A 13,812-nucleotide genomic window follows, 5' to 3' on the forward strand; every position below is an offset into this window, starting at 1 on the left:
AAATAGCAAAATAACTGCTGGTCTCTTCTGTTTCCATGATGTTCAGGGACCAATTTTGTATTTTTGTATTTTTCCAATCCAGTTCTAGCCAAATGCTGCTGGACTCGGTGGGCACTGAACTGGATCAAGACCATGTGGAAGTGCAGCCCTGTTTTCTGGCGAGGCAGCAGCCCCCCTCTGCTGGCACCAGCCAGAGTGCAAGCTGGGGAGATGGGAGAGCAAAGGTGGAATTAAAAATAAAACTAAATAGCTCGTCTGGAAACAATCCAATCGGTGAAAATTCAGTTTCTACACCCTGCAGGAACTGCTCAAAAGCAGAAATACAAGACAGGGAACTGCTGCCTGGAATGCCATTTTCAGAAAAGAGCTTGGGAATTGCCCCTAATCACCACCTGGGTTCAGGTCAGCAAGGTCATAACATTGGGGTGAAAAGGGAAAAATCTTGGGATGAACACCAGAAACGTGCTGGTCAAACAAGGGCAGGAGCTGAGAGGATCTCAGGTGACCTAGGCTGGTAGGTGTGACCTGATCTACTGAAAGGTAGGACACTGAACTCTTGGCCTTGCAGGCACCTGAAGGTACCACAGTGTTGCCTGAATGCTCCTTGGAATGGTGGAGCAATGCCTTTCTTTAGAAGCTTGGCCTCACGCATCACTGAATATCAAACTTTTTAAACAGCTGCTGCCAGCTAAGGAGCTTAAAACTTTTTAGAAACAGGCAGGAGTTAGTTTCTCATGAGGCCTAGGGAAGTATTTTTACCATTATGGGGAAAATGTCGTGGAATCTATTGCTGTGAAACAGAAACATGTATGTTCTTCAGAAAGAAAATATCAAACTTGCTTAAGGTTGGGAGGTCTGTTGTTCAGCACAGTGTCTGGAATTGTGGCAGAGTTGCTGTGGCCTCCTGATTATCTTGTACCAGGGGTTTTGCCTTTTTTAATTATAATTGGAAATAATTATATTCACCTGCTAGATAATGTGCTTTGAGACCTCCCAGTGGCCTGGTCATTTAAATCAGAAATTATCATCAGGTAATCCAAGTCCCTGCATTTTCACAGCTTTTGAGCTCAGTTTTTTATACTAAGAAGTTGCAGTTCTCAGAAAACTCAATCATGGACAACTTGATCCCCAATTAGAGAACTGACTGTGGGAGGCAAGATGTGTATTTAAGGGAGCATGAAAAAACTTAATGCCCCATGAAGGGACTAGATAAAGAAAGAATTTTTTTATTTTTAACTCCTGGTCATGCAATTTGAATAATTTTGGGAACATGAGGAGGGCACATCAATGGGACGTCCTGTCACCATCTGTGGTCAGTGTCTGTTATCCATTAGGAAAAGAAGCAAAAAATACATTTGACTGTAGTGCAACTATGAAAATTCCTTTGCACCTCCATCAGCTCTTGGCAGAAGCACCAAAGCATGAGAGTCAGTTCTGGGAACTGTCTCAACACCAAGTTACTTCACCTGTGAATGAACCAAGGACAAAGGGGCAATCCTTTCTCATCAAATGTCCTGGAAGAGAGGGGATAAACTTGCAGTTGGAAAGCTGGAGACTCCCAACCTCTGCAGCAGCTGCTGCTTCCGTGTGACAACCTCCAGCATCACCAACTGTTTTCTAGTCACTTCCAGATGAGAACATCCCTTCCCACACGTACACATGGACTGGGTAAGCTAAGAGGCTAGTTTAAGCATGTACCTCAAGAGGACACCTCATTATCTCATTTTGAGGACCAGTGCCTCATTTTCTAAGCCTAATACAACCTCTGACTGTCCGAACTCCAGGCAACAGGGAGGCTCCTTGAAGACAGAGGTAGGTGCACACGTAGTTCAATCTTCTGGTGTGTGTTAAAATCTCCTGGAAAATCCTGTGCTGATAAATGAGGTGATTGCCATGATATGAAGTCCCAGCCTACGTCTCATCTTGTGAGCTCATTCTTCCTTTTGTGAGCCAGCAAAGCAAACAGGGGGTTTCTCACCCTGCACAACTTGCCAGCTGGATCACATGCCTAGTTTTACATGTCAGTTTGTTTACCAGGCACTGATGGAAGTAGTTCTGAAAGATCCACTTGACCCAAGTGACTTTTTCAGGTGTCTAACAACATCTGAAATCAAATGTTTCAAATTAAACTGCTAGAGAGCTAAAATATAAACATTACAATATGTTTTAGCTTTACCTGATTTTTGAGAGCAGAAAGATCTGATTTGGCAGAGGAAAACAAAATAACTTTCTAGTTGCCTTCGGTGTTGTCAAGCTGACTTGCTACGTACAAAGGAAAAGAAGTTCCTGCCAGTTTTATAGAGTAATAAAAAGCATTATTCCAAGAAAATACGCATCTCACATGCTGTTTAGGGACCACTGATCACTCTGCAAAGTTGACCTTTTGCAACCACCTTCAGGACAACCCACTCGGGCATCTTTTCATAATGAAACTTTACAACTCACTGCTGAAGCTTCCCACACTTGCAGGGCTGTTTTGGGTAAGAAAAAGTTTGGGTTTTTTTTCTTACTGAGAAATAAAATGAGTGTTTGGGTGCTAAGTTTTCTCTCTCAAATGGAGAGATGCTAGGGATTTAGGAGAAGAAGAAAACATACACATTCAAATTTCTTCCAAAGCTCAGTTGTGTTGCTATTAAAGTGTGGAAATAGCTTCAGTTTTCTGTCACGGAGCCAGTGCATGGAACACTGGCATTGTTGTGATGCTGGAGAGGACTCTGGCTTCATCACAGATGCCAAGGTCTAAAGAGCTGGATCCATCACCTGAGATCCAGCTCTCAACGAGCAGAGGTGGCCTGCTCACCTTTAGGGTGGGCACCTTTTCCAAGCACCCTTTTCCTTTCTGTTGTTTCCTTCCAGATCAAATGATAATTTCTGTGATCCCAGATGATTTTTCACTCATTATTGTTCAGCTTTTTATTTACAAATGCTGAGTGGAAACACTTGGCTTCCTGTTGCTGCAGAGAACGGTTGCCAGGTTTGGTTCACAGCGGCCTCTGCTCAGCCTTCCCTGTTGCCCACCGAGGGCCTATTTGAGGAGGCTGCTTAGGGATGTCCCTGGATGCCGCGTCTGGCTTCCTGGTAACAGTTCCAGCCTCTTGTTTATATTCTTTCTGTGTTTGTTAATCCAATTTGTGTACATGAGTACACACACGAGTGTTCCTCCCGCTGGGTTCGGCGGGGAGCTGTGGTGAGAAAGCCTCCCTGCGGCCCGGAAGGGTTTATCTTCAGGAGACCTGGGCGCTTGGCCCACCTCTTGTGCCTCTCCTGCCCCCAAGGCCACCTCCAGCACAACACCCTGCTCCCTGCTGGCCCCGCGCAGCCCCGCTGAGCTCAGCGGCAGCTGCCCCTGCGGGAAGGGAGGCAGCGGGGCCTGCGGGGCCTGCGGGGCGGGAGGCAGCGGGGCCTGCGGGGCCTGCGGGGCCTGCGGGGCGGGAGGCTGCGGGGCCTGCGGGGCCTGCGGGTTCGCGCTGCGCTGCCCGGCGGGGGTGGCCCTGTGGCCCCGGCTGCCAGCAGGGCTGGCCGAGGAAGGGCTCCGTGGCTGCGACCGCGGCGGGGCTGGGGCGGGGTGGCCGCGCAGGAGCCCCCGGGCTGCCCCTCGGGCCTTGGCGGGCCCGGCCTGGTTTGCCCCGGGGCGCCAAGGCCTGGGCCCTGTTCCACCCCCGGGCCGGGCCGTGCTGGCTCGGACCGACCAAACCTCGTTTAACTTGTGACCAGAGATGTTGCCGCCACAGGTAGGAGCCGGTTTTGTGTTAATGCTAGTTCCTGGGTGAAAATGGGGGGCTTTAAATTTTTCCCTTTTCCGTGAGAGGCTTGTTTCTCTTCAAAGCAAATCCTGGAAGTTATGTAGCAAGGTTGCATTCTGTTTGTTGCAGTTTTTGTTTACTGACGTTTAAGATACTGATTTTAACCCCTGGTATATCAAGATAGTTGTGGTCTTTGGAGCCTGTCTTGACATACTCTGCCAGAATCGTGTGTCTCAGGCTGCGCCACTTAAAACTGATTTAATAGTTTATTCATTTAATAATCAAATGGTAGCTGCTAGTGCTCCGTGTGTCTTATTCTGGGTAGTAATGGAGAAGGTCCCCAAAGAAGCTCAGTACGTGGATGAGATCCCCTGTTGGGTAACAGCAGTTAACTACAGGGCTGGCAAAGGCAGCTGGGCTTAACAAAGGGCTCTTGGGAACGGGTGAAAAAGTTTTGGTGAGTGTGTATTCTTCTTGGTTGCATCTGGTTGAAGCTGCACCAGACAACTGGTTTACTGAGGAACAAGCCTGGGAGTTCCTGCTGGCTTCCTCACTGACACAGGCTCTTCCATCACAGCAGTGGTGAGTTGTGCTTGCTGCCATCCCTTTTGTGCAGGCTGCCATCCCTCCTCATGGCGGTTCATGACTTTGCCGCACTTCATCCCCTCACAGCTGGACTCCAGGGAAGTAATTGACGTCTGTGAGAAAGTCCAGCCTGGCTTAGGGGGTCTCAACACAAGCAGGACAACTGTCTTTTGCTCCTACATGAGCTTCTCATAAAATACTTAGTCAAGTTGCTGGTGTCAGCCCTTCAAGGCTCGAACTAAAACAGCACCAGAATAGCTCAGCAATTCTGGATGAAGAATATAATTGACAAACCTATTTTTGAAGCACTGTTAAACAACCAGAAGGTAGCCTGTGCAGGAGGAGAAGCTTTCTCAGGACCTGGTTCAGCTCAGGATGAATTTCTGACTTCTGAGGTGCAATAGAAACCATAACATGATTTTCTGTGTGAACCATACTTCCATCTTTTACTGTGTCATCTTCAATATGAATATATGTAGCAATGCTTGTATATAACTAAATGGAAGTGAATGCTGTATTGCATGTTTGCTGTTTTAGTGAGGAAATCAACAGCAGGCTTTTTCTCATTTAATATTCTGCTGGTGGTTGAGATACAGGACTTGGAATAGATAGGAGGCATTTGGTAGCAATCAAGTGGAAATAATCGGTCTTCTCAGATAATTTTAAAACTTGCATCAATAAAACCTCCATATAAGAAGCCTTAGAACAATAAAATGGTCTACTTATGTCCTGGTTTGAGCCAGTATGAAGCCAGTAAAAGGAAAAGTGGCTTCATCCTGGCTCAAACCAGGACAGCTTAGTAGCCTGAAATGTGTAATCTCACAAAGGATTATTTTCCTGTTTTCTGTTGTTTCCCTTAATGTCACATCTAATTGCTACGTGAGGGTCTGCAGGGACAGTGCAGAACAGACTGAATGGTGCTGTTGTTGCCAGGAGATCAGTGTGAAGCAGAAGCTGTGAATGGGAAGTCTGAATAGTGCCAGCATGAGAAATGTCCCAAATGTGTGATTGGTTGAGTCTGCTGTGTTGGTAGGGTTTTGGATGGTACCTGGAAAGGCCCTAAGGGTTGCACTGTTCGGAGGCCAGTGCACATGTTCCTTTCCTGGATACAGGAAACAGTTCCCTCACCTGAGGCAGTCAGGCTTGGAGCAAGATGTAGTAAAGGTCTGTCTTTACACAGCAGAGCCCAGGCAGCACAACAGCCAGCTGAGGGAGTGAACAGAATGTCATGAAAGAGGAGGTGAGTTGGACTCGAGGGCAGGATCCAGCCTTCTGCCTGTTGCTGAGGCTGAGAGGCTGTCTGGAGCTCATTAGCACCCCTTTCTATTACACACTGATTTTATTAGGACAGTTTTTTCTGCCTTAAATCACCACTATCACTTCCTCCCATATTTGGTTCTGTTGTCTTGATACGTGATGTGACAAGAAGGGCTTGAGTTAATGCAGAGCAAAGGAGACCTCGAGACACGTGGAATCTGAAAAATTTGGGGAAGATCTGCCTGCTCTCAAAACTCAGGCATACATTCTTTGGGGGTTTTTAATGTTCATTGTTGTCACTTTCATTTATTTTCTGAACTGCCTGCTTTCTGCTCTGTGGACCACTGCTCCAGTAGTGTAAAGCTGGTTGTATTATATAAAGTAATTCCAAATTCTGCTATCCCCTCTCCCAGGGTGACTGACTCAATATGTGCATCTTGGATTCTTCTGGAGGAGAGTTTATTCTAATGCCTCCTGAAAAAATTTTTTTTTGCTTTTTTTAGGTTAGTGGGAGGATTTAATTCTCAGGTAATTGTCGAGATACTTAATTTAATAACCTTCTGTGAATATTGCAGCTTTGGAATTAATTTTAAAAATATTCTTTTAAAAAAAATTAGTTTACTGTACTTTAGCACTGTAGAGGCTGTAAGTGGGCTGTGTTCCTGTAGCAAAGGGGCAAAGGCAGTAAGACCTGCAAGTGTGACAGAGCACTAGAATGACCCCCTGCTTCTGCTGCAACACCAGTGTGGCCAAGAGGCAGGGAGCTCGTGTGTGTCTGCAGGAAACACCCTCATCTGTTTCTGTGTGGGTGTAAAGCAGTAATGATTAGTGTATGGAGTAGGTTCACTTGGAGGGAACACATCCTGAAGCAGCTGCAAAGATTTTTGCCTCATGGAGTAAGGATTCCTTGATAGGTCAGCTAAGAAAATGAAAGCTGTACTTGTCTGTCAGAAGCTGGTCCAGTAAGTAAAGCACTGGGGCATATCCAGGGGAAAATGAACAAATGCTGTGATGCGTTACAGTAGCATCAAAACTTTCCCCGTGTTAACAAGTAAAGACGTGCAGGTGAAGGGAAAGGAGAAGAAGGAATTTGGACTCTGAATTAATCCCAGAGAATGGCCCAGCAGTGCTAGGCTCTTCAGGGCAGGCAGCCTGGCAGTGGGAAGGCTCTGTCCTGCTGGGAGGTTGAGGCACCCTCTGGGTCACTGCTGAGCTCTGCAGTAGGGAAAAGAGGTAATCTCAGTTCCATGACAATAGAGCCTGAGTTAGTTTCCTTTCTGGACATCTGTATCTGATAAACCTTTCATCATATGTCCTGTGGGTGGTGTGGGTTTTTTTGTGTGTTTTGTGTTGTTGTTGTTGTTGTTGTGTTTTGTTTTTTTTTAATCTTTTTTGTTTAATCTGAATTTTCCTTCAGTGAAGAGTGATTTTTAGCATCAAGATGCTCCATCCCAGTGAGAATTGAAAGGAGGGCATGGTAGCCTTTGAATCAGAATGTGTCCTCATTTAAACTGTGAACTAGTTTAGGAGTTAGGAGTGCTGGAATCTGCAAGGAACAAAATAACTGTGCTACCCAGAAGAAACCAAGGTACCCGGCTCTGGCTGTTCAGGGGACAGGCCTGAGGGCCCGAGTATTTGACGACAGTTCCAGCACAGTCTGTAGGACATGGGGTTCAATCACTTCAGGTTTCCTCTTCAAGCTGCTGACATTTCTCTTTGTGATTAAGCACAATGTTGGGGAAAATCCTTGCCTGGACAATTGCTAGTTGTTAGCCACTGGGGTAAAAAGCTCTCCTAGCAATGTTATACAGGTGGTGAACCCATTATGGCTCCTTTGGACACAGTATGTGCCGTATCTTCTTTCTGTCTTGCTGTATTGTGTTTTTTCCCCTGGGCAGTACAGAAGATAGAGAAAAGTCAGGTCTTTTAAATGTTGGAGTTAATTTAAAGCCCTAGGATTCGATATCTAAAACTGATAGGTTAAAAAAGGACAAAGTGAATGTAGCATATGTAGGAAAATAAGTAACACCTGGTTAAGAAATAGTTGTTAAGGAGTCACTTGTCCAGAAGAAAAAGTCCTTAAGGGTCATTATCAGTGGCAGTTTCACTGTTGGAGCCTTGTCAATTAATTGATCAATGTCAGTATTTATGGGTATTTTACATAGTTCCTAAAGTTTTGTCAGCCTGCTGCTATGAAAAGTCAATTGATTGATTGTTAGATTTTACAGAAGCTGACAATAATACTCTTTAAGTTGTTTATAATACTTTTTTTTGGGAGAAACTGAGGTGTTTTTTTTCTGCAGAAGTATGAACAAGGGCAGCTGTTTGCCCATTGGATCCTGCTGTGTCTTGGTCTCACTCTTTATTAAACTTACTTTGGAGTTTAACTCTGTCTTTTCTTGCACTGAACTAGGTCAGAGAAAGCTGTTAAATAACTGTATTTTCATACCTGTAAATGTGTTTTGGGTTCTTTGTGCATTTCATTGATGTTAACAAGGATACTCAGATAAAGCACAAAGCTGAACTGACATTGCAGCCAAAATGAAAACATGTGAAATGCACCATGAGGAGCTCATGCTCCCTCCAGCTCTTCCCCTCACGTTTTGATGCTCTCCACAGAGCCTCAGAGCTTTGGGAAGGGTGGGCAGGATGTGACAACCTGACCATGCTCTTGGGGCAAGGGGCTTCTGAGGTGACTCCTGAGGTGTATGTGCACCCTGCTGCAGCTTCCATGCAGCCAAACACACACATGAACAGCAGTTGTTCTATGGAATTAATTTACAATTTTTGTTTCATCCCTTCTTTCCCTGACAGTTAGGAATGGAAGGTGATAGATGTGACTGATGTTTGGGCAGCATTAACTGCTGACAAAGGGAGTGTTTGTACCTTAGGACCTTAGCTTTGGCTTGTAGTGCTTGCTCAGGTCCTTCTACCTGCAGGTCAATCTGCCAGTAACAGACTGATAGGAGCAGAAGTTCCTGCTGTAAAATGATAGAATTAAGAGTAGAACTGCACAGCAACAGGCTCCAAAGCTGCTTTTTGTACCAAAGAAGAAAGTGCCAACATTTGTATGAATGTAGGTAAAAGGAAATAAAACTGAGGGAGAAGGTGAAGCTTAAATGGGCAAGAAAGGAGAAAAAAACCACTGCAGATGGAGTATGGGATTGTGTGGTTATTGGCAAGGAATTGATTTCTGTAAGAGAATGCAGAAGGAAGGTGACTTAAATAGCTGGAAAACTAAACCAAGAATAAAACTGTAAAGGGTGAGGGAGTTAGATGAATCTGGGAAGGAGGAGGTACCCTATATTCATCCATAAATCAAGATCAGGTAAAATTCTCATAAAATATTAACATATTTTTCTTTCTTTTAGGCATGGAGTACTCTCCTCTCCCAGAAATTCCTTGCGCCTTCCATTGAGGTAGGACTGATGGGTTTTTTGCTCCTTTTTGCTTTACTTTACTCTTTCTGGTTTTGAGCATTAACAAACATACGCTTCCTAGGCCACTGGTTAATATTTTTTCTACATATTGTCACATATTCTTGACATCTCTGGTGCCAAATCATATCATGCCAACTTAATTCCAAGCATCTTTTCAGTAAAATAAGCACTTTTTCTTAGGCAGTGCAGCCAAGGCCAGTGAAATTCACAGAAAATGCAAACACTGTAGGAACCGAGTGTTTCTGTTAGTGATACCAGGTGTGCTGTTTTTATAACTTTTGGCAGTGAAGCTGGCAATTTTCTGAATTTGCAGGTGGCTTACGCCAAACTCATGGGAATGCTAGAAAGAACCAGTGCATTTGCACACAACTTGAACACCTGCTGTGGATTCTGTGAGTGTTTGCATGTGAGACTGAAAAAGTAAAATATGAAAGTGGCATCAAGTACTGGGTCCTTCAGTCTTGTTTTTGAGGCCTTTGGTAAATGTTTACAGTAGCGTGTCTAAAAATACTTCCCAGACATATTAACACTCTGAGAAGGAAAATCCTTGCTGGACTAATTAGTTAGCCAAGCTGTGATGAAAGGTGTATTCTGATTGTCACTTCTGGTTTAATGTCACATTTCTCCCATCTGACTGATTCGTGCTGTGGTTTGCTTGTGAAGACCTGAATTTCAGTTTTACTGGCGTGAGGAATGGGTAACTGCTGCTGGGTAAACCTGGCTTTCTGAGACATGTACGTTTTAGCTTTCTGTTAAAGTCTAATTCCAGGCTTCCTTGCACTTAGGTGATGTGCCAAGTGATGTTTGGAGAAGTCTGTGTTGCTGAAGGGTGGTGAAGGATATGTCTGGCCCCAGATGGGTACCAGAAGATGCTGAGTCAGGGCTGCACTGCAGGTGTTTCTTGGTTTCCTCTTGGTTCTGGTGTGTACTCATTTCCTACCAGGCTCATTGCAGCAGTCGCTGCTGCCCGCGCCGTTTGGGCTCAGCCAGCAGTAAAGCCAGCCCTGCTTTTATTTCCCTCCTGCTCCAAAGGGGGAATAAGGAGATGAGCAGCTTCCTCTGCACCTCCAGGCCTGAGCCTGTGAGCAGCATAGCCTGTGCAGGGGTCTCTGGGGGGTGTTTGTGGAAGTGATGCAGATGCACAGGCACATGTAAATGACTTTTTGAAGGTCACTTGCTCATAACTTAGGTTGCTTTACTCATAGGCATATGTAATGACTTTTACAGTTTGACTGTTTAGTTTCCTACATTGACCAGGTCCTTCTTGAAACCTTTCTCACTCAGATGCAATCATGGAGTGTTTGTAGGTTGTTTTCTAGATGGCCATGCACTTGATTTCATGATGTCATGGAATGAAAGAAGGATCTGTCTGGCCCTTTGTGCAGGCAGCAATGACTTGTGAAACGTTGCCTTTCCTCTTGTCATGAGCATTGAATCATAGAATCCTACGGGCTGGAAGGGACCTTGAAAGATCATGTAGTCCAACCCCCCTGCCAGAGCAGGGTCACCCAGAGCACATCACATAGGAAGGCGTCCAGGTGGGTTTTGAATGTCTCCAGTGAAGAAGACTCCACAACCTCTCTGGGCAGCCTGTTCCAGTGCTCTGTTTGTGTTTGGTTTATATTTCACATGCTTCTTTCCAAACTCCTAGCTCCTTGTTACAGCTGGATTGTCTATAATAAAATAGACGGGAGGGGGAAGCAGTAACGAAATGGGGGTTTTGGGAAAAGAGTCTCCTAATTCATGAGTATAAAAGCAGCGTCTGATGACACATGCAAAGCCAGCTGTCAGATCTGCCCAGGTTTTGCTTTCTTACAGAGTCTGTTCCTGCTCTAGCCAGAGCAGTGCTTGGTACTTGCCACAAGGCTACCTTTACTTCTTACTGGGACAGTGAAAGAAATTACCATATCCTAGTAGAACACATGAATTCACCTTCCCTGCTCCCTCAGGAACTAGTGTGAATCAAGAGGCAGCTGTTCTTGTGTTTATAGGTTGCTCTGAAGTCAAAAAACCTTCACAATCCAGCATGCCTGCTGTTGCAAACCACAATCTCCAACAATAAATATGCTCTTCTAGGTTTCCTTTGGTTAGTTGTTACATATGTCTTGGTGTTTGGCTCAGGGCAAGTAGGGAAATGTATTTGCAGAGAATGTTGGGTTTGTACTTTTGTATTTCCTATAAAGAACACACGTTGCATTTGGCTCATAGTTTCAGTTTATTATCAAAATGTTTTTATCAGATGACAAACTCAGAGAGCTAAAAGATACATAGGTTTTTAAATATACCTATTGTAGCAGTCATCTGTGTCTAATGGTACTAATTTTTGGAAATTGCTTTGATACACAAAGCAGTAAGTTCCTTTGCAATCTGCACGAGGATGTTTGATACATATCACTGCAGATTTAAAGCCTTTTACCTTCTTATTTAAAGCTCCATTCTTGCAATCAGCTGTGCAGCTTTACTGATGTGAGGGCTGGCATCAATCAGACTCTGTACAAATTCTGTGCAGGATCAGACCCTGGACACTGAGAAGGTCAGCCTGAACACCTGGATGTTGGAAGAGCTCCGTTTTATAGGCTGTCCTGGTGCCTGACCCCTGCTTTACTCAAATTTCCCACTTCTCTGCAGCCACTGATAAAATATATTACAATACTTCAAGTCAAAAGTGTAGCTCAGATTTAAATATAAAAACTATGATTTATACATTACTAGAAACTTTAAAAAAAGACTGACTTTAGAGACAGCAAGAAAAAGCTTAGAAAACTGTGAAAGGGTCTTTGATCACAATCTTACAGATTATATGTTCAAAAATTAATAAATTACCTACAATTTCAGTTTGACTGGAAAGCAGTAAATAAACTGTTGTAAGTAGTGACTTCAGGTAATACACACTGGAATAATTAGTGAGAAGTTACTTAACTACAGCAGGTCTTTGGACTCCTCTTGTATAAATGGTTTCAAGTAAAAATGAAAACATTTGGTAGAACAGATTTATCATAAGAGCAGAGGGAATGGAGTCTGACACTGAGGATATAAGCTGTTGTCTCATTATGGTGTTATCATGTCTAAAACGGTGTTAATTATTATTTCCTTCCTCCACTTGATTAGAAAGATGCATTCACCGACCAGTGGGAGATAATGTGTTATATTTTCAAATGTTAAAAAGCCACTGGCCAGTGGGGAACAGGATTAACCACAAGTGAAATGTTCCTGTACACTCCCAAGGATTTAAATTCTACAGGGTTCTGTGACAGGAAAAGCAGCTGATCAGCTGTAGCAGCTCATTGGCAGAAGTCCTTCATTTGATGTTTTAATGTGTGATTTTTTTGTTTTGTTTTCCCATTTTACTAAGATTTACAGTGACTATTCTAGCATATTCCTCTCAGTGTTCTTCCCTCCTCCCCTTCTCAAAGGAGTTCACGATTTCTCTTGTTCTGGAAAGCTTCTGGAGATGGAAGGCTTCCAGTTCGTCACCAAACTCGGCACTTTTTAGCAGGATCCATGAAGTTTGTCTTGGTGCATGAAAAGGCTTCAGAAAACTCCGGAGAGTTTTGCAGTGATCCTATGACCCTTTAAAACAAAACAACATCGTCTTGTCATTGTTGCTTGCCTTTGTTTAAAACAAACAAGATAACTCACATTTTGTTACTTCTTTTTTGGTGTCACCTCAAAACACCGCGGGAAGCACCCGTGTTTCTGAACTCTGACTGTTGCTTCCATTTCACTCAGATAGTTGCTCTATTTTCTCTTTTCAGTAGTCCCTATTGCAATCCCTCTGAAATATCAGACTGGCCCTTCCTCCTCCCTGGCTCCCACAAATTTCCATTTATTTCACTAGGAGCAGGTTTATTGCTTGTCATTAGTTTTCACTGAGGAATTTTTCAGCTCAAATCTGTTGACAGGTTTCTTGGTAAAGAGACAAGACCCTGTGGTAGAGAGGACTGTGGTGGAACTTTTCAGTGAATCATTTACGTTTTTACACTAACAAGTTTTAACTGAGACCATACTGCTTGTCTGGGCATTCTCCAACAAGGTTCCAGTGAATGAGTTTCCTGGAAAAAAGACTTGTACAAAGAACAGTTTTCAAGTGAATATGGGGACGTTGCAGCTGAAGCAGCTTTTATATGTGTAATTGTGAACATAGAATCATAGAATCCTAGAATCCTAGGGGTTGGAAGGGACCTCGAAAGATCATCTAGTCCAACCCCCCTGCCAGAGCAGGGTCACCTAGAGTACATCACACAGGAAGGCGGGTTTTGAATGTCTCCAGTGAAGGAGACTCCACAACCTCCCTGGGCAGCCTGTTCCAGTGCTCTGTCACTCTCACAGTAAAAAATTTTTTTCTGATATTCACCTTAAACCTCCTATGCTCCAATTTGTATCCATAACATGTGTGAGTATATCTGAGAGGAGCTGCCTGTACCTTCAGGAATGGAATACCACATGCACATACCTAAGCAGGAAACCACCTCAGCTTAAAATGTCAGTTATGGATACTGGTGCCCACTGATTGTGGACCAGGAATTAGGTGAAGAACCATTTCTTTAAGTAATTTTTCATTATTCTGTCAATAAACTTAAACATTAAATTCAAGAGAACCAGAAAGTGTCCACAGAAGCTGAGGTGAAGTTCAGAGCTCACACCTGCAGCTATTTGACCGTCCTTATGAGATCAAAAGCAACACTATTTCCTATCTGGTTTCCAGAGCCAGCAGCAGTACAGGGGACAGCCCAGAAAAAATGATTACAAAAGAAGTGGGGCACTGACATGACCTAGGAGTGCTGCAC

General features: G+C 44.0%; 1 protein-coding gene across 2 annotated transcripts in view; it reads right to left on the reverse strand.

Moving 5' to 3' along the window:
- Window positions 1-11,221: 11,221 nt before the first annotated feature.
- MME (membrane metalloendopeptidase) overlaps window positions 11,222-13,812 on the reverse strand; it is a 40,365-nt gene continuing 37,774 nt past the window's right edge. For both annotated transcript variants that reach the window (XM_051626673.1, XM_051626674.1), the window contains exon 23: window positions 11,222-12,595. In XM_051626673.1, the coding sequence (XP_051482633.1) occupies window positions 12,496-12,595 (100 nt within the window). In that variant the 3' untranslated portion in view covers window positions 11,222-12,495. The remainder of the gene's footprint in view (window positions 12,596-13,812) is intronic.

Source organism: Apus apus, chromosome 8, assembly GCF_020740795.1.
Source record: "Apus apus isolate bApuApu2 chromosome 8, bApuApu2.pri.cur, whole genome shotgun sequence".
NCBI classification, from domain to species: Eukaryota; Metazoa; Chordata; class Aves; order Apodiformes; family Apodidae; genus Apus; species Apus apus.